Source organism: Lissotriton helveticus, chromosome 5_1 (assembly GCF_964261635.1).
Source record: "Lissotriton helveticus chromosome 5_1, aLisHel1.1, whole genome shotgun sequence".
Lineage (NCBI taxonomy): Eukaryota > Metazoa > Chordata > Amphibia > Caudata > Salamandridae > Lissotriton > Lissotriton helveticus.
The window spans coordinates 791,702,575-791,726,805 of record NC_136065.1 but is presented as its reverse complement, the minus strand read 5'-3'; the positions used below and the strand labels follow the sequence as shown (position 1 = coordinate 791,726,805).

Here is a 24,231-nt window from a genome sequence, read left to right as displayed (position 1 = left end):
ATGATGAAGACTGGGGACACCTCTGTACCAAGAAGGTCACGCAGTAATGTTTCAACATAGTCCTTTATACAAGAAATGTCTGTTGACTCTGGTAAGCCACTAATGGAAAGATTGTTCCTTCTCAAGCGCGCTTCGAGGTCTTCATTCTTCTGTTTTATGAGATCTAGGACCTTGTCCATTCGCATGAGGTGTTCAGATGTGGTGGCCTGAGCATCGTCCGATTCTCTCACTCTTGTTTCTCGATGATCCAGGTGAGTCCTGTGCGTTCACCCTAGTCTTCACCTTGTCCAGATCCACTGCGAGGAGGTCCAGTTTAGCATCAATGGTTTTCAGGCTGGATTTGACCTCTAGCATGATCTCTTTTGACGTCCTGGTCTTTGTCTCCAGTCTCCCCCTGGAGGGTGAGGGGCGGTCGCGGCATCTTCTTTGGATTCCGTCTGTTTAGTGGTGCCTTTCTTCTTGAAGGAGAGCTTCGACTGTCGCCCTTCTGATTTCCCCATTTTGTAGGAGAGTGGCTGCCGCCAGTGGACCCCAGTAGAGAGATAGAAGCGGAGGGGGGCTGGTGCGTGGTGCAAGGTCTGGGACAGCAGAGCGTGCTGGTGTTCGGTCGAGGCGCGATTGCTAATGATCATTCTATTCCTCCCCAAATGTGTACTTAGTGCTTTTCTTCCCTCAAGCACTGCCCATCAGGCTGCCCAGCGCTGTCCGTGGAGACCGGGGGGGATGGGAGGGTCCGAGTTGCACCAGATGTTATGTTATGTTAATAAGCACTTGTAGCGCGCACGTACACCCATAGGATTCATGGCGCTGAAGTAATGAAGTTACTAGACGTAGGCTTGCTCAAACAACCATGTTTTTAAGGCCTTCCTAAAGCTTAGAAGGTTGTCGCAGCTTCTAAGTGTCAGGGGAAGAGAATTCCAAAGTCTGGGGGCCAAGTGAGAGAAGCAACATCCTCCCAGTCGCTTCCATTTGAAGGAAGAGGTGGTTAGCAGATGGAGGTGGGCTGAGCGGAGGTTGCGCGAAGGGGTATGCTTGGTAATCCTACTACTAAAAAATCTGGGGCTATTGCTATGCAGAGCCTTAAAGGCTAGGCATCCAGTCTTAAAAGCTACTCGTTGGGCTATCGGAAACCAGTTGGGTTTTCTCAGACCCGGTCTGGCAGACATCCAATTGGGTTGTTTTCCAATCAGTCTTGCTGCCTGTTTCTGGACCATTTGAAGTATTTTTTGTAGGCCAATTGACAGTCAAAGATAGATGGAGTTAGAGAAGTCAAGCCGCGAGAGTAGGAGGGCTAGCACCACCTGAGTTAGAGCTGAGTAGGTGGAGAAGTGTGGCTCAATGGTTAGAGCGGCAGACCCTGAAGCGGAGGTCTGGCCCGGGACCAGGGTTCAATTCCCGCCTCGGCGGGTCTTTGGCTCAATTTCCTCGGACCTGATAATTCTCACCTCGGGGCCTATTCTAATCATGGGTCCCACTCTGCAACTCTGGGCAATAGCTTACTTAATCTCCACAACGGCCCCAACAGCGCTGGGATGCCTGGCTTCACCTTGGGGGTGCCCAGGATTGGGCATTTCACAGGGAAAAGCCAGGAAGGGTTCCACAGCGGTATGCGTACAGTGCTAAGACGCCTCAGAGTATAAGTGCGCTATACAAGTACGAATTCATTTCATTTCATTTCATTTCAGTAGGTCAGCAGGTGAGCAATTTTCCTTACTTTCCGGAGTTGGTGGACACTGGAGGAGATCACCGCTCCCACCTGTCCGCGAAGCGAGAGGTCGGCATTAATGATTACCCCCAGGTTTTTCACCAAGGAAGTAGGGATAGAGAGAGGCCCCAGTTCTGCCGCCCAAAAGTGTGTGCTCCAGTTATTTTCGCTCTTCCCAGCCAAAACCAACTCTGTTTTGCCTGGGTTGAGTTTGAGGTGGTTCATGTCCATCCAAAGCTGGATGTGGAGCATGATTGACTGAAATTCCGCTATGGCATTAGGGGAGCAGAGTGGGAAGATGAGTTGAAGATCATCAGCGTAATTGAAGAGAGATGCCTGGGTAAGCTGCAAGATGGGCGCCTGTGATCTTCTCCCAACCTTGTAGGGCGTTGATTGTGGCGCTGTCGCCTTCGTGGCCCCAGGCATGTTAAAGCTGAAGGTACTTACTGCTTAAGTATTTATAAATAAGGCAGAATGTTGTAATTTATTGGAGGAGGGATTTCCCCAGGGGACCTTCTCTCAAGGTGTCAAATCGATTATGGTCTTACATTTTCAGCAAGAATGAAGCCTTCAGTCTAGTTAGCCCCCTTCCCATGGCAGAAACAATATTACTGGTATAATATGGGTATACTGACATAAGCCTTTTCTACATGCGATATTTGTCAATTACTTTGCTTCGCTTTCAAAAACAGTTTTTCCTCAGATGGCATCATTGTAGTTTTCTGTAAGGGTTCAGTTTGGCTTTAAAATCACACCTTTACCATTGTCTTTTGGTGTGTTAACCGCATGCATGCGGCCGATATTTTTGCGCTGCGCGGCTTTTTTCAAAAAGCCGCGTTACATGACGAGCTGAGCTCGTCATGAGCGTGCGAGCGGCACAACTCATGAGCGCAGAAGGGGTTAAGCAAACAGTTGACTTTTTCTAGGAGGACTGCAAATTCCTCCTTGTTCAGATTTTCTATAAATGTATTCAGAGCATGCGTTTAATGCAGATACACCTGCTATGCACACTCCTGCCATCTAGTGTTGGGCTCAGACTTTACAAGTTGTTTTTCTCAAGGGGCTTTTTATTGCTGGTGTGACATCGAGTCTCCTCCTCCTTGAGGGAAAGCGCACATCCAACAGCTCCTTTGCTGGATTAAATTTTTCTGCCCTTGGGTTTGGACTCTTTGCGCCAGAGCAGCTTGCAGCTTCCATGCCTTAGCAAACTATGGATATCTAAAAGTTTGGAAAGGGCACCTATTCATCAGCTAGCAAAATTGAGTTCTTCAGAAGGGGCACTATTTCTACTATCAACTTCAAAAAACGTCCATCAAAGACCAATTGAGAATGCTCTCCTCCAGGTGATGGAGGGTAAAAAAAGCAATTTTGTAAATGTCCTAAATGTGTGGCTAAATACTTATTCAGGCTCATACGACGTCTGCTGCCTTTGCCTGTCCCCGAAACACAAGGAACAGGACTGTGCATCTTGCAGTCTGTTCAAAAACTTAAGATGAGACCAATGATTAGCCCATAATATGGAAATGGCGGCTGAAGCAGAATGTTTGCAGGAAGGAAGGGAACAACAACTTCAATCCTTGAGAGATGATGGGGATGCGACCGAAGGAGCCATCAATGTCAGTCCGCACTGCGTTGAATCTGATGACTCCAGCCAGCAAGAGGAAGAAGATGTGGCGTTGCAGGTCATGGAGATGACACAAGAACAGAGACCATCTGTGTCTGGACCCAGGATAAGGACAAGTCTGTAAGTACTCAAGAACTACCCCACATAAGGATAGTAAGCACACACCCATCCAAACATCGCCATAGTGTGCTACTGTCTTGCAGTTCTGGTTGCCACAGTGAGCGTGCCACAGAGCCAAGACAGGACAAGTTGCTACTCATTCCCAATCTAGCTACAGGCTTTAGGGGCAGGCCTGGGTTCAACATGCAGCAGTAATCTATGCCGAAAAAGACATCCTTTGGCATTGATGAAACCATCAGATGCGAGCAAACACACAGTGTCCACACACACCTCATCAAAGCTGAAGCAAACATTGACTCCAAAGAAAGTGTCTGAGCACAGCCACTGTTCGGCTCCAAAGATGGCTATGGCATTGACTGTTTTGATGCCAGACAGCACACTTCTACATAGGCAAAGAAAAACACACTGAAAAAGACATACCACTGAATGAAATGTTTTTAAGAACCTTCAAGAGATAATGAAAAAGAAACAACAAGCTAGAAAGGAACTTTTGCCCAAAAAACACGTAAGAGGAAAAGGCAAGAATTTAATGTACCTCAGCCACTTCCAAGGAGGTCAAACACAGAGCATAAGGCCACAAGCTCTATGCCACTGGACTTGAATACATCTCCACAGCCTCGATCACCATCTTCCACGCAGTCAGTAGTGGAAGAAGTAGGGTGTCAAACTTACTATACTTATGAATATTCAGATTCCATAGGCGATCCTACAACTGGCCAAGACCCATGAGATGTCTGAGAAAGTGCTACCAGACACTGATGTAGAACCCCTGATACCAACTAAAACATCTCCCCCAGATTATACATCCGCAAACCACAGTGGTATTTAAAGAGCAGCTGAATATCACAAGGTCCAAACGCACACCACAGAGTATGAAACAGACTTCCTAATGGAAATGCTAACAAAAGCAGAGCATATGATGTAATCTCTCCCAATGTTAGGGTCCATGCTTAAAGTCTCAACAGAACTTTTTAAAGACCTTTTCAAGACCAGGAGTCCGTACTCCACGTATAGAGAGAAAGTACAAACCCTCCCTCAACCACTCTCTTTAAATCTGGGGACATCCAACTGCTGATTCCCTGGTAGTGACAGCTGCTAGAAAAAGTGCAACTTCCCAAGCCACTGGCGATGCACCACTTCCTGATGAGGAGAGTAAGTGTATTGATGCAGCAGGAAAGCGGTAAGCAACTGGACATGCCAATCTCTGATGCATTGCTAACTCAGTGGGGGTCCTGTCCAAGTACCACAGGACAACATGGGATGAGATGGAAGATCTTATTCACCATCTTCCTGAACAATATTTAAAAAAAGAAGAAGTCCTAGTTGCAGAAGATAGACAATTGTTGTATACGTTGTTCCCTAGACAGTGCAGACACAGCTGCAAGAGGAATAAATTCCTCTATCTTACTACGCAGACAGGCATGGTTAGGAATCTCCGGTTTTAAGCGGGAACTGCAGCAACATTTACTTAATATCCCATTGGGGATATTAAGTACCCCCTATTTGGACCAGAGGTAGACTCCCAACTAGAGAAAATTAAAAGTACACTGAAACTGGTGCATCTAATGGACCTCTGCAGAATCCAACACCTAAGCATCATTCCTATCAGAGGTATCCGGGAAGAGGAGTAGCAAAATCCACCACTCCCGACATCCAAACCAATCAAAAACAGTAGCAGCAGTCCCATCAATAAGCTGAGAAAAGGTATCATAGAGGAGGAGTTAAACCAAGAGGAAAAGGTAGAGGAATGCCAGCAAGGGGAGCCTCGACTTCTAAGCAGTGACTTACCTTCCATTTCCCCCTATCATTTAACATCTGTCGGGGGAAGGCTACAACAGTTCCATCAATTGTAGCTAGAAGCAACATCAGACCAGTGGGTGCTGAACATTATCTACAAGAGATATTGCCTGGAACTGAAGAGCCACCCACCAAACATACCTCCGCACAAACAAATCCTAAGCCCTCCGCATGAACTCCTTCTCAAAGAAGAAGATAAAGCTCTGTTGCTAAAAGGATCCATAGAGCCTGTATCACACCGACAGCAAGGCTAGGGGGTATACTCCCTATACTTTTTGATACCCAAAAAACTGTAATGCTATGACTAATACTGGATCTACGACCACTCAACCTACACATCTTAACAGAACACTTCCACATGGTGACACTATAAGATGTGATACCACTACTACAAAAAAGCTGACTTCATGACTACACTAGATCTGAAGGGCGATTTTTTTCATATTAAACATCACTGGTATCTGCAGTTTTTGGTAAGAAGTCGTCATTACCAGTTCAAAGTATTACCTTTCAGGATAACCGCCCCAAGGGTTTTCACGAAATTTCTAACTGTGTTATCACCCCATTTAAGAACACAGAATATTCATTTATTCCCAAACCTAGAAGATTGGCTGATCAAGTGTTCAAGCTAACTGAAGTGCCTGCGAGGCGCACAGGCCACTATCAATCTGCTACACACACTGGGATTCACAAAAAGTGCGACAAAGTCCCACTTACTTCAGATACATCCATATTTGGAGCTATACTCAATTCGAACTCAACCAAAGCTTTCCCCAATTCCCCAAGGGTTCTCAGTCTCCAGGACAAGTGGGCTCCTTTTCAGCCACGTCGTCACCTAATTGTCAGGTCAGTGATGTGCCTTTTTGGAATAATTGCCTCTTGTATAGCAAACGCACACAACACCCTGAAGAGCAGAACATTTTTTGACCCAATTCCTCAGGTGACTGTAGGAACAACAGATACATCACTAATAGAATGGGGAGCACACATAGAGGACATCACAGTGCAGAGGCAGTAGACTGTTCACCAATAAACATTCCACATTAACGTCCTAGAGTTCCTAGCCATAAAGTTGTTCTTCTACGCGCTCCCAATAGGACTGCAATGCATTACATTCAGAAACCAGGAGGGACACATTTGCACAATTTCAGAATTGAAACATTTCCAGTGTCAATTATTTATAACAAATTAGTGTTGTTGCTCCTTTTTCTTAAACCCCTAAAAACAATTGACCAACTCGTACTGACAGGTTTTATGTCTGCCAGTTGTTGTATATCTGGATGCAATAGCATATCAGAGGGAACCCAAAATACCCATCGGGTGGCACACTATGGGAATCAAGGTAATGTATTTTACATGGTTCTTTTTATAAAGCCCCCTCTTTTTTCATCCCACTTGAAGACCTGTCTGCACATATTCTATACGGCTGATTGCAGCCAGCGGTTGTGGGTACTTCCTGAAGCCTGGTTAGAGTTTTTTTTCTTTCTAAAGTTGATGCTTCATTCAGTGTAAGACACAGGGCAAGCACACACTTTAAAGTGCCTGAATTGCTATCCAATTTGTATATTAAAGTAACTGTTGAACATATTAATGCAGTAGGCTACGGGGCAGTTTTTAAACTGTTTACTATGTCTCAGGAGGAGCACCACCTTTGACCCCATGTTTGTCCATTAAGCTTGCTCGCTGCATAAGTCATAGCCAAATTGTACGCCCGCCACTTTCAAATGTCACCAGCCATCACTGCTTTTGTTTTTAAACTGTGTTCATAAGAAATGTTTGATCACTCTTTTACATTTAAGGGTGTAAATGCAACTAGTGGCATAGGATATTTTTCAGTTGGAATAATGAAATCACATTTTATAAAGCTTATGCTCTTAGTTTTAGCACCACAGCCTCAGTCTCATGCCTATCCGCAACTAGTGAGATACTGAAGCCACAGATGGAGACACATGCTCACTATAAAAGTTTGGTTTTTTAATCTTAACTGAATTTAAATGGAGTGGCATTTATATACACACAAGGAAGGTTGGATGTTGTAACTTAAGATGTAGTGTGGTGCACAGAATGAGGGTTGCAGATATTCAGTGTTGCAGGGAAGGATGTTTGTGGCTTTTCTTCGACATTCAGTGATTTAACGAAACTTTATCTCATTTTTTTTCTTTCAGGTTTATTCTCAAGATGTAAAAAAAAGTTTTTTAAAACAGTGAGACAACTTCCTTTTATTGGTGCTAAGGTAAGTGTTTGGTATATGTTATTCTTGCAGAAAAATGTACTAAAAATTATCCATCTCATTCTTTTGAAACCAAGATCTATGCCATACTTTAGTAATTTGAGATTGACAGGTGTGTTCCGGAGAGGCTACACCTTACTATTGCTTTATGTGTTGTAAGTATATGGTGGTTGTGTGGCCAATAGGAAATAATTTCCTGAAAATTGTGTAATATTAGATGAAAGGTCCTAGTGTTTGAGCTAATCGCGTCCTATTACAAATGCTGCAATTCATTTGTTTATATTGTATTCTTAGCTCCCGAAACATTTGTAAGTGGACAACCTCACATAGTATCTTTTCCAAAGGAATGGGGCATGTTTGTATATTTGCTTATATTTTCCATGAAAAACAGGGTTAAACAAGTAAGTTCTAGTTTAGTGAACACCGTGAGAAGCTGTATATGGTGTACACTTATGTAAGTGGGCACCTTGCACCAATCCAGACAACTCTTAGGGTGATTTTAGTGGTCTTAGACAACCTTAGAAAGCTCTCTAAGTGGTATCTGTGGATTGCAGCCTTCAGGCTTATTCCAGCAGGAGTTTAAAGCAGCTTGTTTAACCAGAACATAATCTAATAGGTATAGATTAAGTGATAAAGAATCACACAGTGTAGTTATAAAAATATTTATTTTTTATAAGACACTCACTAACACATACAGATATCTCTTAGCCAGAGATGTAAACAATTCACACAATACTTTTCAATATAAACAGGTAAGTAGCACGTAATACACAGTGGTCACCAGGGGGAGACCAAACCATATACTAAAATAGTGGTAATCAAAACAAGACTCGCGTCAAGACTATACGCAGAAGTGCTGGGTACCTAAGGAACCACCCGAAGGAAGTAACCAGGATCCATGTGCAGAGTGGGAATACGACCGCGGTATCAATGCAAGTAAATGGGTAAGTTGCAGTTGCAATTTTAAAGAAAGACCCTTCCCTTGGACCCTGAAGAAACTCTGTGGAAGACAGAAAGTTGGAGAGCCACCCCACCAGTGAATACCCTAGGTACCAGTATACATACACCAGGGAAGGCGGGTGCATAGGTGTGAAGTGGCGTTGGAAACAGCCGTCAAACCCAATGAAGAACTTCAGAAAGATGCTGCTGCTGGGGAAGGTTAAAGTGTCCGGTGGAACCCAAAGGTGGATTAAAGTTGAGAACTACCTGCTAGCAGAAGGGACAGAGTCTATGCCACTCAGGAGTGACCCAGAGGCATGGAAGACGAATGCCCACCGATGTCAAGTGTTGCAGTAGAGATGACATGACCTTTGAGCTGCAGCTTTGAGGTCCAGGCGACCCTGGGGAAGACCAGGAGCCGTTCACGAGCTGTCCCACATCTAATGTCGAGAGTTGAGGGGTCAGGGCAGTGTCGGTACCAGCAAGGTTTAAGGGGCTCGCCACAAGAAGGGGAGTCGGGACAGGCCCCTAGCAATCTGGGGAGCCCACAGAACTCAGCTGACCCTCAAGAGGCACTGGAGTCACAAGAGGACCTTGAGCAGCTCACCAAAGATGCAGGCCCACGGTGCAAGTGATGAGGTGAGGACAAAGATCTTGGTCACTGGAGATGCTTCAGGTTGGGGCTACTTGGAGCCCCAACCTTAAGCAAGCCAAAAAGCCTTTGCATCTGCGAGTCAACGCTGTGCAAAGGGGTTCGGTTCCTGTGGCACCGACTAGGGATACTGCCCTCAAACTTGGTGAGAGGATAAGGCAGGCCTCGAGGGATGTGATGAACCACCACCTGTGTTCACTGTGTTGCTGAGCCCTTCAGAGTCCTTGGGAGCCCAGGATCAGCAGACCGGTCAGCTTAGCTGTGTTGCCTGCAGATGCAGGGAGGTGATTCCTTAACTTCAAGGGAGGTTCCTTCAGGTGTCTTGGACGCCCACAGACCTTGGAAGGTTCCTGTATGGTGTAAAAGGATGAATGCTGCTGCAGACTTGCAGGGTGATGAGATCAGGAGCAGCACCTCTCTGCAGCCGTCGACACTGTATCCCACCACATGCTCATCAAAAGACTCCACAACATCGGCATCCAAGGGGACGTGCTCAGATGAATCGCCTCCTTCCTCACCGGAAGAACCCAGAGTATCCACCTCCCATCTTTCGCCTCGTAACCCAAGGATCTAACCTGCGGTGTCCCCAAAGGCTCATCCTTCAGTCCCGCGCTCTTCAATGCATCTATGACCCCATTGGTCAACACCGTCAGATTCCACGGTTTGAACATAATTTTCTATGTAGACAACACACAGCACATCCTCTCAATCCCAGTCAATCCCGCCATCCGCGCCAACTTCTCCACAGATGCATGACAAACTTCGCCAATTGGATTTAGAACTATTGCCAGTAGCTGAACACAGACAAGAAGGAAGTACCGATCTTTTACAACAGCAGCAACACATGGAAAAACTCCTTGTGGCCATCAGACCTTGAACCGGCACCCACTCTTTTCGACCACGCCAAAAACATCAGAATCAGCATTGAGAAAAAGCTCCCCATGAAATCACAGATCAACGATGTCTCCTCCGCCTGCTTCCTCACCTGTGCATGTTACGTAAGATCTTCAATTCACTACCCTTGCACACGAGACACAATGTGACACAGGCCCTCATCACCAGTTGACTGGACTAATGCAATGCCCTCTACGTAAGAATCACCACACACCTCCTACAGAGACTTCAGATCATCAGATTGCCACAGCCAGACTAATCCTCAGACTTCCCGACGAACCCACATCGCACCCCACCTCAGGCAAATCCACTGGCACCCCATACATAAGAGATGCCAATTGAAGCTACTGACCCACACACACAAGGCTCTACACAACCAAGGATCCGCATACATTAACCACTGCCTGAGCTTCCATCAACTGTTGAGAAGCCTATGCTCCACCTCCCTTTTACTTTCTCGTAGTCCCCGCATCTACAGAGACAGAAGTGGAGGGCGCTCTTTCTCCCACATTGCAGCAAAGACCTGGAACAGACTCCCCATGCACCTCTGGACCATCACCTCACTTCCGGAATTCCAAATGGCCCTCAAGACCTGGCTGTTCGAATAAGCCTTTGGGACCTGCAAGCCCCTGTATACCCTATAAGGTGATTAGCCACGCTTTATAAATCCTGATTGGTTGGTTGATTGATTATATTGTTTTGTCCATTATATTTAGCACCTTGGTTCTCCTTTCTGGCCCCTGTCGGGCCTAGGTCAAACCTGAGCCAGTATCCGAAAGGATTGGTATTCCAACAGCACCTTTGTATTATAGACAACTGTCATGCTGTATTAAATTTCAATCAGGAAACCATATCAAGAGTTTCATATACAATCTTATTCCATTTACCTGGTTTCATGTGAATTTTATACTTTTCATCTCTGATGACTAGTTTGAAAAATGTTATGTAACTTCCTAATAACTTTTCATATTGTACACTGTGTATTATGTCTTTTATGCCTTAAGCCAAATGAATATTTTAACTGAACTAATGTGTGCTCTATTTTAATTCAGTACTTTTTGTTTGGTAGGCTATAATGTTCTAACCTCATACTGTTGCCAGATGCCTGCATAACATACCCAGGCACTGTGTCTTAGATCGAAGTTATCCTTTCTCTGCCCAGGTGTTAAATATGAGCTGCTAGTTGTCATTGCTCGTTTTGTTCCATTGTCCCAAATCTCCCACTGAATGTTTCCTGGTTCTACTTTCCCAGCTTACTCACATTGCAAGTCACCATCATGACTACTGCCTCCTCTTGCTATCACTTTCAAACACAGCGTAAATCTTTCTCTTGTTAATATTATGTGTTTAATAGTTGGCTACACCCCTGTTGGAAATTATTGCTGTTCTGGATTACTCAATTTGCATTTACATTCTTGTGCTTCATGCAGCTGTGTTTACCCAGACACATGAACTCTCAAAGGCTTTTTTCCGTGGTTAATACCTGATGGAGTGTTGGCAAAATGTGACCTAGGTAGCCTGCTTGGTGATCACCTGTCTGCCAGTCGCTGTGAAAATGTAATCTCAAGAGAAAAAGTACATAATTAGCATGTTAAATGCTATTATGAACTCACAAGTACATTTACTGCAATTCTTATTGGAGCTTACATAATGAATGGTGTGTTGACATGTTGCATGTTGGCCAAATGAAAAACATCCTAGCATACTTCTGTTCGATTGTATGATCTGACGGATCTAAACTGATGCACCCAACCCACCATTGATCAAAAAAAAAAACTCCTTGGTCACCCAGCCTGAGAATTTAGTCCTCCCTGCCCCATTTTGTTAACTATCTCAAATCGCCCATTGCTTTCTCGCTAATTGTGGAAAGTATTACTGGCAGTTATCTCTAAGATTACAAAATGTAATCCAAATATCTTGACTTGTGTCTTCAAAAATATATTTTCCAACTTTGAACTATTTCTTTACAATTGACGTTGATAACCTTTTAATGGGAGATATATCTCCTACCTGTGAAACATGAGAGTAAGGAGGAGAACTTCAATCCTGTTTGAAGTATTTTTAAGTGGGAAAAATATAACTAAACTAAGTGTAAATGAGTGTCAATAATTGAAGCTTCTAATATTCTGAAACGGTAATCGTCACTCTAAAATTGCTCATACGTTTAGGCGCTACAAGAGTGCAGTGCTCTGTTTTGGCACGTTACAGTTCTCGCACTTCCAGATAGGTAGGTGCAGCACTGCAAGAGCAGAGTAACCGAATTGTATGTGTTAGTTTTTTATTCATTTTTTCTTTGCTTTTGAAATTGTTTCATTCTAAAGATGACCAGTATACTGCTTATCTGGTGAAATGGAAATAATGGTGTTCCTTTTTAGGGGAACAGTATATACTAACAGTAGGTTCTGCCGAGAAGTGTGTACTTTCTTTAAACACATTTGTGCCACAGGAGCTAAACAGAGCTGTGCTGTGTGTGAACTGTGTATGATGGACCCTAGGGCGTTTCCTTGGCAGATTACATTGCTGTCACGCCGTCTAAACTCAGGGCTTTTCTGAACATCTGCCAGTAAGTTCTCTGATAAAACAGATTAGTGGGAGCATGGAGTTCATTTATTTTACATCTGCACCTATTCCTGGGGGCATAAAAGTGTGTGTTTTATATGGCTTGAGTCTTTGGCAAACTTGTTATCTTCAAGGCTGAGAGTTTGATAAGTGGACACTAGCCCAATCTGCTGCGTGATTAGAGTTATCAATATTGGCAAGACATTGAAACTGAACAGATAAAATGGTATTAAATCAACCAACTATTTGAAGTTACTGAGCCTTGTATTGTGTTAGGTCTAAGTATGATTAGCAGTTTAGGAAAATATGTGATTCTGTTGACGAGGTTGCTGTAATGATTAAAATATATTATGTTGAATGCATAAGTCAAGGGGAATATAGTTAGGGTAAGTTTATATTTCAAGATTATATATATGTATATATAGTCACTGGGAAAAAACAAAGGTTGCAGGGACTTTATAGTTATGTTCAGATTTCACTCGTACAAAACCATAGCACTTCAGCAGTTGTAGTTAGCTGATCTAACTATAACTTACGCTCCAGCAGAGCACTGCTTATGACCTCACATATTACATCACTCATGATCTGGTCAGTGACGACATTATCCAGATGGTGTTAGTGTTTTGTAAATATTTTTGAGACGTAAAGATCTATACTAAGCTACTCCACAAGTTAAATTACTATTTCTTTTTGTACTACTGATGAGTGATACTGTTTCTAATGTATTTTTCATCTGAGTGCAGTGTTTGAGCGGGTGCCTGGCTGTTTTGATGTGTGAGTGGCTCTATGGGTGTGTGAGAGGCTGTATGGATGAGTGAGTGGCTGTGTGAATGGCTCTATGGGTGAGTGCCTGGTAGTGCAAGTGGATGTATGGATACGTGAGAGGCTGTTTGACTGGGTGTATGGGTACATAAGTGGGTGTGTGTGTGGCTGTTTTGCACATTAAGTATTTGTATGAGTGGCTGTATAGATGAGTGAGTGGGCACATGAGTGATTGTATTGTTGTGTGAATTGGTATGCAAGTGTTTTTTGGGATGAGTGAATGGATGTGGGAGTGGCTTAATGGGTGAGTGAGGGGTTGTGTGAATAGCTGTGTGGGTGTGTGAATGGGTATGTGAGTGGTTGTATGGTTGTGTGAAGGGCTGTGTGGGTGTGCGAGTGGTTGTATGAGTTGCCTTGTGAGTGTGTGTGTCAGTATTTGTATGGGGTCTTTGAATAGGTATTTGAATAGGTTTGTGAGTTTGTATGAGAGGTTGTATGAGGGTGATGAGTAGGTGGGTGAGTGGATATGTAGGTTGGTCTGTGAATGATGTCATCAGTGATGTCATTTGAGAGGTCATCAATAATGTCATTGGCCATGCCATGCAATATGTGAGGTCATAAACCGTGCATTGCGGGGGCATACGTTATAGTTCGCTCAGGTAACTAACTGATGAATTTCTATGGCCTAATCTTTGTTTTTTCAGTGAATTTTTATATTTTTTAAAGTTCTATTTCCTAACTATAATGTTCCTGTAACCTCTGTTTTTTTCCCCGGTGATTTTTGACATTTTAAAAATGTTGATTTCCTACCTGTAACCCTTGAGAGTGGGTGTGTGAGTCGCTGCATAGGTAGGTGAGTGGGTGTGCCAGCCTGAGTGGATCTGGGAATGGGAACAGGAGTGTCTTGAGTGGATCTGCGAGTGGATGGCTGAGTGGGTCTTAGAGTGTGTGTGTGTGTGTGTGTGTGTGTGAGTCTCTGAGTGGGTTTGTGAGTGGGTGAATGAGTACCTGAATTGATATGTGAGTGGGTGCATACATGTCTGAATGTCTTGGAATGACACTTGTAGATTTTCAGGACGCAAGCCTCAACCAAACCTGAGTGGATTGTCTGCAGACTGACAGTTTTGGATTCTTTGCTTTATTACTTAGGTTAGATTTTTCCTTTAAAGGGAAACTATTTTTCACTGTGGAAGTGCCCCTTAACCCCTTGATAAGTGTGTCCTATACCCAATACCACCTGAAAACATACTTGTTTCTTTCTTTTGTAGGACAATTTTTTTCCATTGTGTGAACAATCCAATTCAGATTTCTATTTGTTGGGTATTCCAAACATTTTCGTGACCTGGACCCCTTTCACACACTATTGTCATCCCCGTCTCGCATTCCTGGATTCCGCTTAATCCTGCAGACAATTTTCCTCATAACAATTAAGTGTATTTTTGCAACGAAAAACGAGTTAATTTCTAATTCCGTGTACCTAGTTATACACATATCTCTAAAGCATTGTGAAGAGAAGCAGACTTCTTTTAGCGCTAATACTCTTCTCTTAAATCACCTGCTGGTCCAGGGGTGTTCACTATCTGCTTTAACAAGGTTAGCTCTTCGCTGCTTTAGTAGAACAGTATTTCCACCTTATGATAAGAAAACATCTGACAATCTGGGTTGTTTGCTGAATATCGGGTTTACTCTAGTTCATTGCATCTAAGTAATCTTCTTGGACTCTGCTTCATGCAGAGCCTCGGCATTTGTTTTCTCTAGTACGTCGTGTGCCAAGCTGTAGCGCCGCAAATAGAGTTGGCACTGTCTCCATAAAGTTATTTACATCTGTAATTTAGTTTATGTAACAAGCAATTGCCTCATTGAAAAGTAGACTTATAGTGGTGCAAAAACACATGAGCACTAGCTTCTATAATTGAAATAAGAAAAGATGTGTGATTATGTTTTAAAAACATCCTGGTACGGGAATGGTTACAAACCCGCACAGGCCCAAATATGTCTTGGAGATCGAATCTTCATACTTGCATGTACAGGCCGCATATATATGAACCCGTGTGTTAAACTCTGAGCACTTAAAATGTTTATCTTTCTTTCTTTTTTACTTTCAATAGTTCCATCTCGCAGTGCACAAGAGAAATTAGGAAACTCTTTTGAACCGTTTAAAAAAAAAAAAGACGTTTATCACATGCTCACATCTTAGACACAAGCAAGCTCCACTTGTTCCACATCCTAAAAGTCACACTTAAATAGTTTCGAAATTCAACTGGTGATGAAATATCTCAGACGCCTTTCTACTCCAGTGACGATTAGTCTAGTTTAATTTCCTATTTCCTGCCAGCTTTTTCTTTGTGTATTACTGGGGGAAAGCATCTACATACCTACCTCAACTGTCTGTCTGTTGCTTAGGATTAGGCTTTAAATTGTGCGCTTTCTTCTGTTTTTCTGGTCCCCCACCAGAGATGTTTTACCTATTTTAGCCTGGTGCACATTTGGTTCTCTTGGCTTATTTAGCAATCTGTACCAGTGTTGCTATGCGGGCAAGGCAAAACAGTGGGATACTGTTAAAACGTGGTGTTGGTCAATCAATCAGGGGGCTTGTAAAGAGCGCTACTCACTTGTGGAGGTTTCAAGGGGGGGGGGTCTTGAGGCTCCTCCTGAAGGTGTTCAGGTTAGGGGAACGTCAGATTTTGTTAGCTGGGGGCCCATTCCAGGGCATGGCTGAGATGTAGGAGAAGGCTCTTCCACCTGCTCTGATTGTGAGGATGTGCAGGGTCTCTGCCAGGGCGGGGTCGGCGGAGCTGAGGTTTCTTTTGGGTACGTGGAAAGAGATTCTTTCGTTGAGGTATTTAGGTCCGATGTTGTGGAGGGATTTGTAGGCGTGGGTGAGTAGCTTGAAGGTTACTCTCATCTCGACGGGGAGCCAGTGAAGGTCGTATAGGTGTTGGGTCATGTGCTCATGTCATGGGGTGCCTAGGACGAGTCTTGCTGCTGTGTTCTGGATGGTCTGGAGTTTGTGTAGCAGGGATTTGTTGATTCCAGAGAGGGTGTTTCCGTAGTCCATTCTGCTAGTTATGAGTGCGTGAGTGACAGTCTTTCTGGCTTCGGGTGGGATCTACTTGAAGGTCTTGCGGAGGGAGTTGAAACAGGTGGAGGTGTTGATTTGTCAGGTCATGGTGAGGAAGGTGTCTAGGATGATGCTGATGTTCCAGGCGTGGTCTGTCGGGGAGGGTGGGTTTCGGAGGGCAGGGGGCTACCAGGTGTTGCCCCATGCGGAGGGGGAGGGTCCAAGGACGAGGACCTCTGTCGTCTCCGAGTTGAGCTTTAGGCAGCTGTTGCTCATCCAGGCTGAAACGTCTTTCATTCTTTGCTGGAAGCTGAGTCTGGTGTCTTCAGGGTTCTTCGTGAGGGAGAGGATGAGCTGGTTGTCATCAGATGGCAGCGAGGGGGGACCATATAGATGTTTAAGAGCATGGGGCTGAGCGATGATCCTTGGGCGACTCAGCAGTTGATCTCTGTGGGTTTGGAGATGAAGCGTTGGAGTCTGATCCTTTGAGTTCTGCCTGCGAGAAAGGAGCAGATCCAGTCGAGGGCGGTTCCCCGTATGCCGGCGTCGTGGAGTTTGGTTGCAGGAGTGCAGTGGGAGACAGTGTTGAAGGCTGCAGAGAGGTCTAGCAGGATAAGGGCTGCGGTGTTGCCCTGGTCAAGTAACCTGTGGATGTCGGTAGCGGTGAGGAGGGCAGTCTCGGTGCTGTGATTGCTGCGGAATCTGGACTGGGAGTCGTCTTGGATGGCGTTCTCTTCGATGAAGGTGGTCACCTGGGCGTTGACAAATTTCTCTGTCACTTTGGCTGCGAAGGGAAGGAGAGAGATTTGCTGGTATTTTTTCATGTCTGTCAGGTCAGCCAAGGGTTTCTTGAAGAGGGGCTTGGCCTCCGCCTGCTTCCAGTCATCGGAGAAGATACTGGATTTTCAGGTGGCGTTGATGGTGCGGCGTAGTTCGGGTGCAATGGTGGCGGTGGCTCTGTGGAAGATGTTAGGCGGGCAGGGGTCTGTGGGGCCTCCTGAGGGGGTGCTCTTCATGGTCGTGGTGGTGTCTTCTGTGTAGACAGGTGTCCAGGTGGTGATGGTGGACTGGCTGTTGTTGCTGGAGGAGATGGTGGTTTTTGCAGTCTATTTGGTGAAGTTTGTCGTAGCGGGCCTTGATTTTCAGGTGCAAGTAGGAGCCAAGCTTTTTGCAGATTTCTTGGGACGGTTTGATGTTCGCGACTTCGGAGGGGGTTTGGTGAAGTGCTGGATGATGTTGAAGAGTTTCTTCGGGATGCCAGCGTTGGCGAGGATTTTATTGCGGATGAAGGTCCTCTTGGTGGCTCTTAGGAGTTGGTGGTATTCTGTCATGGCATGCTTGTAGGTGGTCTGGTCTTCGTGGTTTTGCTGTTTCTCCATCGTTTCTCGAGATGTCTGCAGGGGGGGGGGGGCTTGCGTGTGCTGGTGGTGCTCAAAGAGAAGTGTATGCAGAGGCATTCTTTCCAGAGGGGCTACAAAGTGTGGCTGAAGTGGAAGTTGGCCCTTCCTGCAAAAATGGGGTCGAGGATGTGTCCGGCCTTGTGGGTGGGGGTGGTGATGAGCTGCTTCAGTCCAAGGTTAGTGAGGTTGTCCAGGAGGGCGGTGGAGTCGGGGTCGCTTCGGTTGTCGAGGTGGAAGTTCAGGTCTCTGATGAGTATGTAGTCTCTGGAGGCAATGGCGTCGGGTGCAATGAGGTCGACAATTGGGGTGGTGAAAGGCGCTCGAGACCCAGGGAGTATGTAAGCAAGGGTGCCACGTAGTGTGATTCTGGGGCTGGTACGAATCTGGAAGTGAAGGTGTTCCGTGTTGGAGAGGGAGTCGCTCCTGCTGGAAGTTTCCGCGAAGAAGGCGATGTCTGGCGAGAGGGTACTGAGGAGTTCCCAGATCTCTATGGCGTGTCTTTGCAGGGAGCAGAGTTGAGGAGGATGCACTTTAGGGCTTCTATAGGGTGGGCGTCCGGTGTAGGTGGGGAGACTGTAGGGGTGCTGTGGATGGTTAACTAATGTTGTCAGTGTCCACATGAGAACTGGCCGTGGGTGGTGTTCGGCGTCGACAGCTGGTAGCAGTTGTTCCTTCCGGTACTGAGTGTGAGGATAGGTAGCTGGATCGTAGCGGTGGAAGGTCTGAGATCCAGGGTCCCTGGCACTGGTCGCAGATGGGGCACAGATGGGTTTGCCTTTGGCGCACCAGCGGCCGCCTTAAAATGGGGGAAGGGGGAGGGAAATGCAGCTCGGGAGCGGGAAAACTGGCAGGGGGAGGGGCCACGGGGGCAGCAGCGGCAAAGAACAGGCGGGAACAGGAACTGAGGCGGGGGAGATCAGGGGCCAAAGCGTAGAGGCAGCAGGAGACTATAAGCCAGAAATAAGGACTAGAAATGAATCCGAACCAGAAATAAGGCAAAAGGAATAAGGCACAATAAGAAAGAAAAAATAAATACGGGGAAGCTGCAGCCACCAGGGACACAGCTAACTCGAACCTCTGCCAGGCGCAGAGGTGGAAAGGGCAGCAGCGTGGAGGCTTAGTCAGCGGAGCTGCACGGGTGGAGAGCTGGGTCTAAGACCAGGAGGTCAAAGGTTGGTGATGTAACGTTTTAAGAGATTCGTACCGTCATGTGCTGTGTTCGAAGTGTTAAGAATGAAGAGCAGGATTTTATCGATGAGCACCTCTAATAAGGTCTGGTTTCTCCAGGTCTAGTAAGGTTGCTCCAATGTGCCCAATCTGGCATTCCAGTATCCGTGTTCTAGGGATAGTGGAGTGGATTCACTAGCTGTCCTACTAGTACACACAATGATGGACGGAATGCAAATCAAATCATATCAAACAACCCCCCCCGTCAAGAGATCTGTGTTAAATCTAACATTCATTTGCTCACTATACCACCCCAGTTTAGACCCAGCCATAAGCAAATCAGTCTTGACCCTGCTCCTCAAAAGAGAGGTCCAGCCCAAACTAAACTGCCAGGCCAGGTCCTCCCTTCACCAGAAACCAGCATCCTGGGGGAGCCCACACCCATGCTGATGTGTACTTTTATTTCTTTCTGCTAAATGCCCACTCTGTGGGCAGAGGGAGTGTAAGTGCAGTGTGTCTACACCCCTTCCGTGATGGGGAGCAGGAAAGCACATCACAATGTGGAGGCGCTCAACATTGCCACCCCCCTCGCAGCCTAGTGCTTCGATGTCCCAGGGACCCTCCAAACAGCGGTGACCCTAGGGAGATGGGGGGCCTCTGCGGTCAGAAGAGTTTGGGGAGGCAGGGCCAGGCACACCCCATTCCCACATTAAGTGATGTGTTTGCAGTACCAGGGAGATAGTCCCGGGACCCCTTATAACACTGATGGCACCTAGGGAGATGAGGGAACCCCAGGGACAAGTAAACGTGCGGGAAGGGGACCCAAGCATGCCCCTTCCCAAATTCGATTAAACAATCCAGTGTCCCGCCAGGAAAGTTATATTTGAAAATGGTGACCCAGCCTTTATATGTTTTTATTTTTGCATTACAGTACAATGGAGATTTTTTTTTAAATTTAAATCTGTTGCCTCTGGACCACCCCACCAGGTCTAGGGGATCGGGATATCCCTACTCTGTCTCCTCCTTTTATATTGTTGTAATTTTTCTTCAGGAGTCCACAACTCCAAAAATGGCTCCCGTAACATCTTTGTAGATTGTTATCTTTTGATCTGCTGGTCCTGCAGTACTAGTGCAGCATAAAATGTCCTAAAACTTTGAACATTAATTTCTTTAAAACTACTGAATGGATTTGCACCAAATCGCAAATAGCACGCTTTCTGGCTAAAGATCTAGCTTTCTGTCAAGTTCGGTGTAATTCCTTTCAGCCGTTTTGGCTGTAGTACTGTTTAACCTTCCAATGGAAAAAAATCACCCCCCCCCCCTCCCCCAACTTCTCAGCCAGCTTTAAGGACCACTGAAAACTTTACAGAAAAGAGCTGAGGCAAGTGAACCTTTTTTTTTTTTGGTTAAGTTTAGTGAATACTTGTCAAATGGTGCCAAAGTTATTAGCGAACCAAAAAAACATTATCCTATGCAAACATGGTCTAACTAACTATAGTACCGTGACCTATAATTACGCGATCTGATTGGCCATCCACAGCCTGAATGAAATGTTGTTGCTGCCGTTTTAAAACTTGTTCCCATGTCATAGGGAACAAAAAGTGAGGGGGCACGGCACTCTGACCTCCTGTGCCTGGTGGGTGGAGGAAGAGTGGTGTTGCAGAGGGACCCCCTGGGATCAAATTAAAACTAGTGCTATTTTCCGGGATGTCCAGCAAAGCCACAGCGACAATACGCAAAAATAAAACTGCTTAGGACCTTCGGGTGTTCGGCCATGGGGTTGTCCGGCACCTGGTAGGTGGGGCACTCATGGGGGTTTTGGTGACCTCTTGGGATTGGGCATGTGGCGTGCCCACAGGCCATGCCCTGCACTCAACACTGCGTAGCGCACGGACCAAGGCGCAGCAGAGCCTGGTTGGTATACTAAGGTATGGTAGTAAAATGTCACTTTACATTAAAAAGACACTAGAAATTCACTGAAAAAAAAGGTTAAAGGGACGTTGTAGTGGAGTATGGTGGCAGTATCTTACTATACATATAAAAAACTTAGAAATTCACTGAAAAAACAAAGGCTAAAGGGACTTTATAGATGGGTGAAAATGTCATTTAAAACATAACTTTTTAAACTAATATGCCCTAAGGAACTATGGCTTTCACCCTCACCAGGCATGTGCTTTCGTCAATTATGTAATTTAATATGTCATATGGGATGTTATCAATGTTGTTATCAATGATGTTATACAAAATGTCATGATTATTGAAAAAACATACAACATCATGAGCAAGATATACCAAGCAAAGACATTTTCAGTAGCAACGTGTGGGGCAGGTATCTGGGGTATGGCTCCAGTAACCTACCTTCATATTTTGAAGGATAGATTCTACAAGAAAGTATTTTCTCTCCCCAGTTCGTGCTCAAATTATATTTGCCATCTTGAATCAGGTTTACCTTACATTACAGATACTATTAAGATTGCTCCGTTGCTTTTGTGGCTTTCTATATGGCGTTGGGATACAGTAAACCTAACCCAGATCCTAATTAAAAATTGCCTAGCACTGGAAAATACAAGGAAAATTCCATGGCTCCAGTACGTGAGACATGTGCAGAAGCGGTTGCTCCTCCCTGGTCTCCTGGGTATCGTAGCGCTTTACTCCCCACTGCTGCCAAAAACGATTCTGTGCTTTGCTCGCACTGCCTTGTAATTATTTGTGCCTGCTCAGTATCTGTAGCGCTTTATTTAGTCACTGCGGCCAAGAAGTAATTGTGCACTGCTCGCATTGCTTACATATTAACTGTGCCTGTGTTTTATCGTAGCGCTCCACTGCTCGCATTGCTTGCTAATTTTAATTAGTGCCCGATTGTGCCCATAGCAATATTTGACATCGTCCCCCAATCTCGTCCTGTTTGGCTTTTGTTGTTGCTGCCATTTTGTTGTCGTGCCTCCAGCCCGTCTCTCCACCCCGCTCCCGCCTCCCAGCTGCCCCTCCCTCGCTCCGCCCCCTCCACTATCCACTTACGTCAGACGCACTTGCGCGCAGCGTTCACGCGCAGCGGAAGCGCCCCATGCGTGCCGAAGGTGCGCCAAAGGTAAGCCCGTCTGCGCCTGGACCGCGCCCAGCGCCAGATCCCCTGGCCCCCGCAAAATCCCCTCCACCCGCATAACGTACGATTCCGCTACCCTCTCAGCACTTAACCCCGGCCGACTCCCAAACTGCTACCATGCCGCCCCAGGACACACCCATGGACCCTTCACCTGTCACTCCTGCAAGTTCGACTGCATCAGGACCCACACCAAATCCACAAACTCCAAACAGAGCTCCGACACTAACCACCTGAAGTGCATCCTGCTCAACACCCGCTCGATCCACAGACACGCCATTGAACTGTGGAACCTACTCGACACCACATCGCCGGACGTCGCCTTTCTTACAGAAACCTGGATGAACGCCTCATCAACGCCCGACATCGCCATAGCCATCCCGGACGGCTACAAAATTATCCGAAAAGACCGCATCAACCAAACAGGAGGAGGCATCGCCATCGTCCATAAGAACACCATCCGCATCTCGACCAGTTCCGACGACAACCTTGCAGCCACCGAACACCTTCACTTCCAGATCCACACCGACCCCAAGACCACACTCAGAGGCACCCTCATCTACAGACCACCAGGACCCCGCACACAATTCAGCGAAGACATCACTGACTTCATCAGCCCACACTCCCTCCCCTCCGAGGACTACATCCTCCTTGGGGACCTCAACTTCCACCTGGAAAAGAACAACGACAGCAACACCACCACCCTTCTGGACAACCTCCCCAATCTCGGACTCAAACAACTTGTTGACACCCCCACCCACTATGCCGGGCACACGCTCGACCCGATCTTCACCTCCAGCAAACACATCTCCTTCAATCACACCACAGCTCTCCATTGGACGGACCACAGCTGCGTCCCCTTCCACTATAAAAAGACCAAGACCCACAACCAGCCACAACCAATTCCCCGCAGAAACTGGAACAAAATTACCACCGACCAGCTCTTCACATCGCTTCACCAAAACCCTCCTGCCAAATCATCGAACCCAAACCAAGCTGCCACCAACCTCACACAATGGATCACCCACAGCGCTGACGAATTAGCACCCTTGAAAAACCATCAAATCAAGCAAGGTAGCAAAAAAGCCCCCTGGTTCAATGATGACCTTAAGAAATCCAAGAAGACCTGTCGCACCCTCGAGAAAGCCTGTCGTAAAAACCCAGCCACTGACAACCTGGCCACCTTCAAGAACGCCACCCGCAAACACCACCAACTGATCCGAGCCACCAAGAAATCAGCATTCAAGGATCGGCTCGACAAAAACACCCACAACAGCAAGGAACTATTCAACATCGTCAAAGAGTTTACCAACCCCACCCCCGGCACCAACGACATCACTCCCTCCCAAGACTTCTGCGACTCTCTAGTCTCGTTCTTCCACAACAAAATAACTGACATACATAACAGCTTTGGAGACCAGTCCAGACACCAGTCCACCCCACCCACCTCCGAACCAGAACCCCCCTCCAACAACCTCTGCGCCTGGAACCCAATCACCACCGAAGACACCATCCGCCTGATGAACTCCATCCACTCAGGGTCGCCAACCGACCCATGTCCTCACCACATTTTCAACAAAGCAGACTCCATCATCGCACCCCATCTCCGAGACGTCATCAACTGCTCCCTCAACTCCGCTACCTTCCCGAAAAGCTGGAAACACGCCGAACTCAGCGCCCTCCTGAAGAAACCCACAGCAGACCCCACTGAACTTAAGAACTACCGCCCCATCTCGCTCCTCCCATTCCCTGCCAAAGTCATTGAGAAAGCCGTCAACAGTCAGCTCGCCGCCTTCCTCGAATCCAACAAATCCCTTGACCCTTCACAGTCCGGCTTCCGAGCCAAACACAGCACCGAGACCGCCCTCATCGCAGCAACAGACGACATTCGAACTCTACTGGACAACGGAGAAACAGCTGCCCTCATCCTACTTGACCTCTCCGCAGCCTTCGACACAGTCTGTCATAGCACCCTTATACAACGCCTCAGCAACGTCGGAATACAAGGAAAAGCTTTGGACTGGATCATCTCGTTCCTCGCCGGAAGAACCCAGAGAGTCCGCCTCCCCCCTTTTAGATCAGAGGCCACCGAAGTCATCTGCGGCGTACCACAAGGATCATCACTCAGTCCCACCCTCTTCAACGTGTACATGAGCCCCCTCGCATCCATCGCGCGCCAACACAACCTCAACATCATCTCCTACGCAGACGACACCCAGCT

The 24,231-nt window shown here is 46.3% G+C and overlaps 1 protein-coding gene across 1 annotated transcript in view; it reads left to right on the top strand.

The window, feature by feature from the left end:
- SGPL1 (sphingosine-1-phosphate lyase 1) overlaps nt 1-24,231 on the top strand; it is a 405,741-nt gene that overhangs the window by 121,150 nt on the left and 260,360 nt on the right. The window contains exon 3 of the mRNA XM_078643255.1: nt 7,412-7,479. Within this exon, the coding sequence (XP_078499381.1) occupies nt 7,412-7,479 (68 nt within the window). The remainder of the gene's footprint in view (nt 1-7,411; nt 7,480-24,231) is intronic.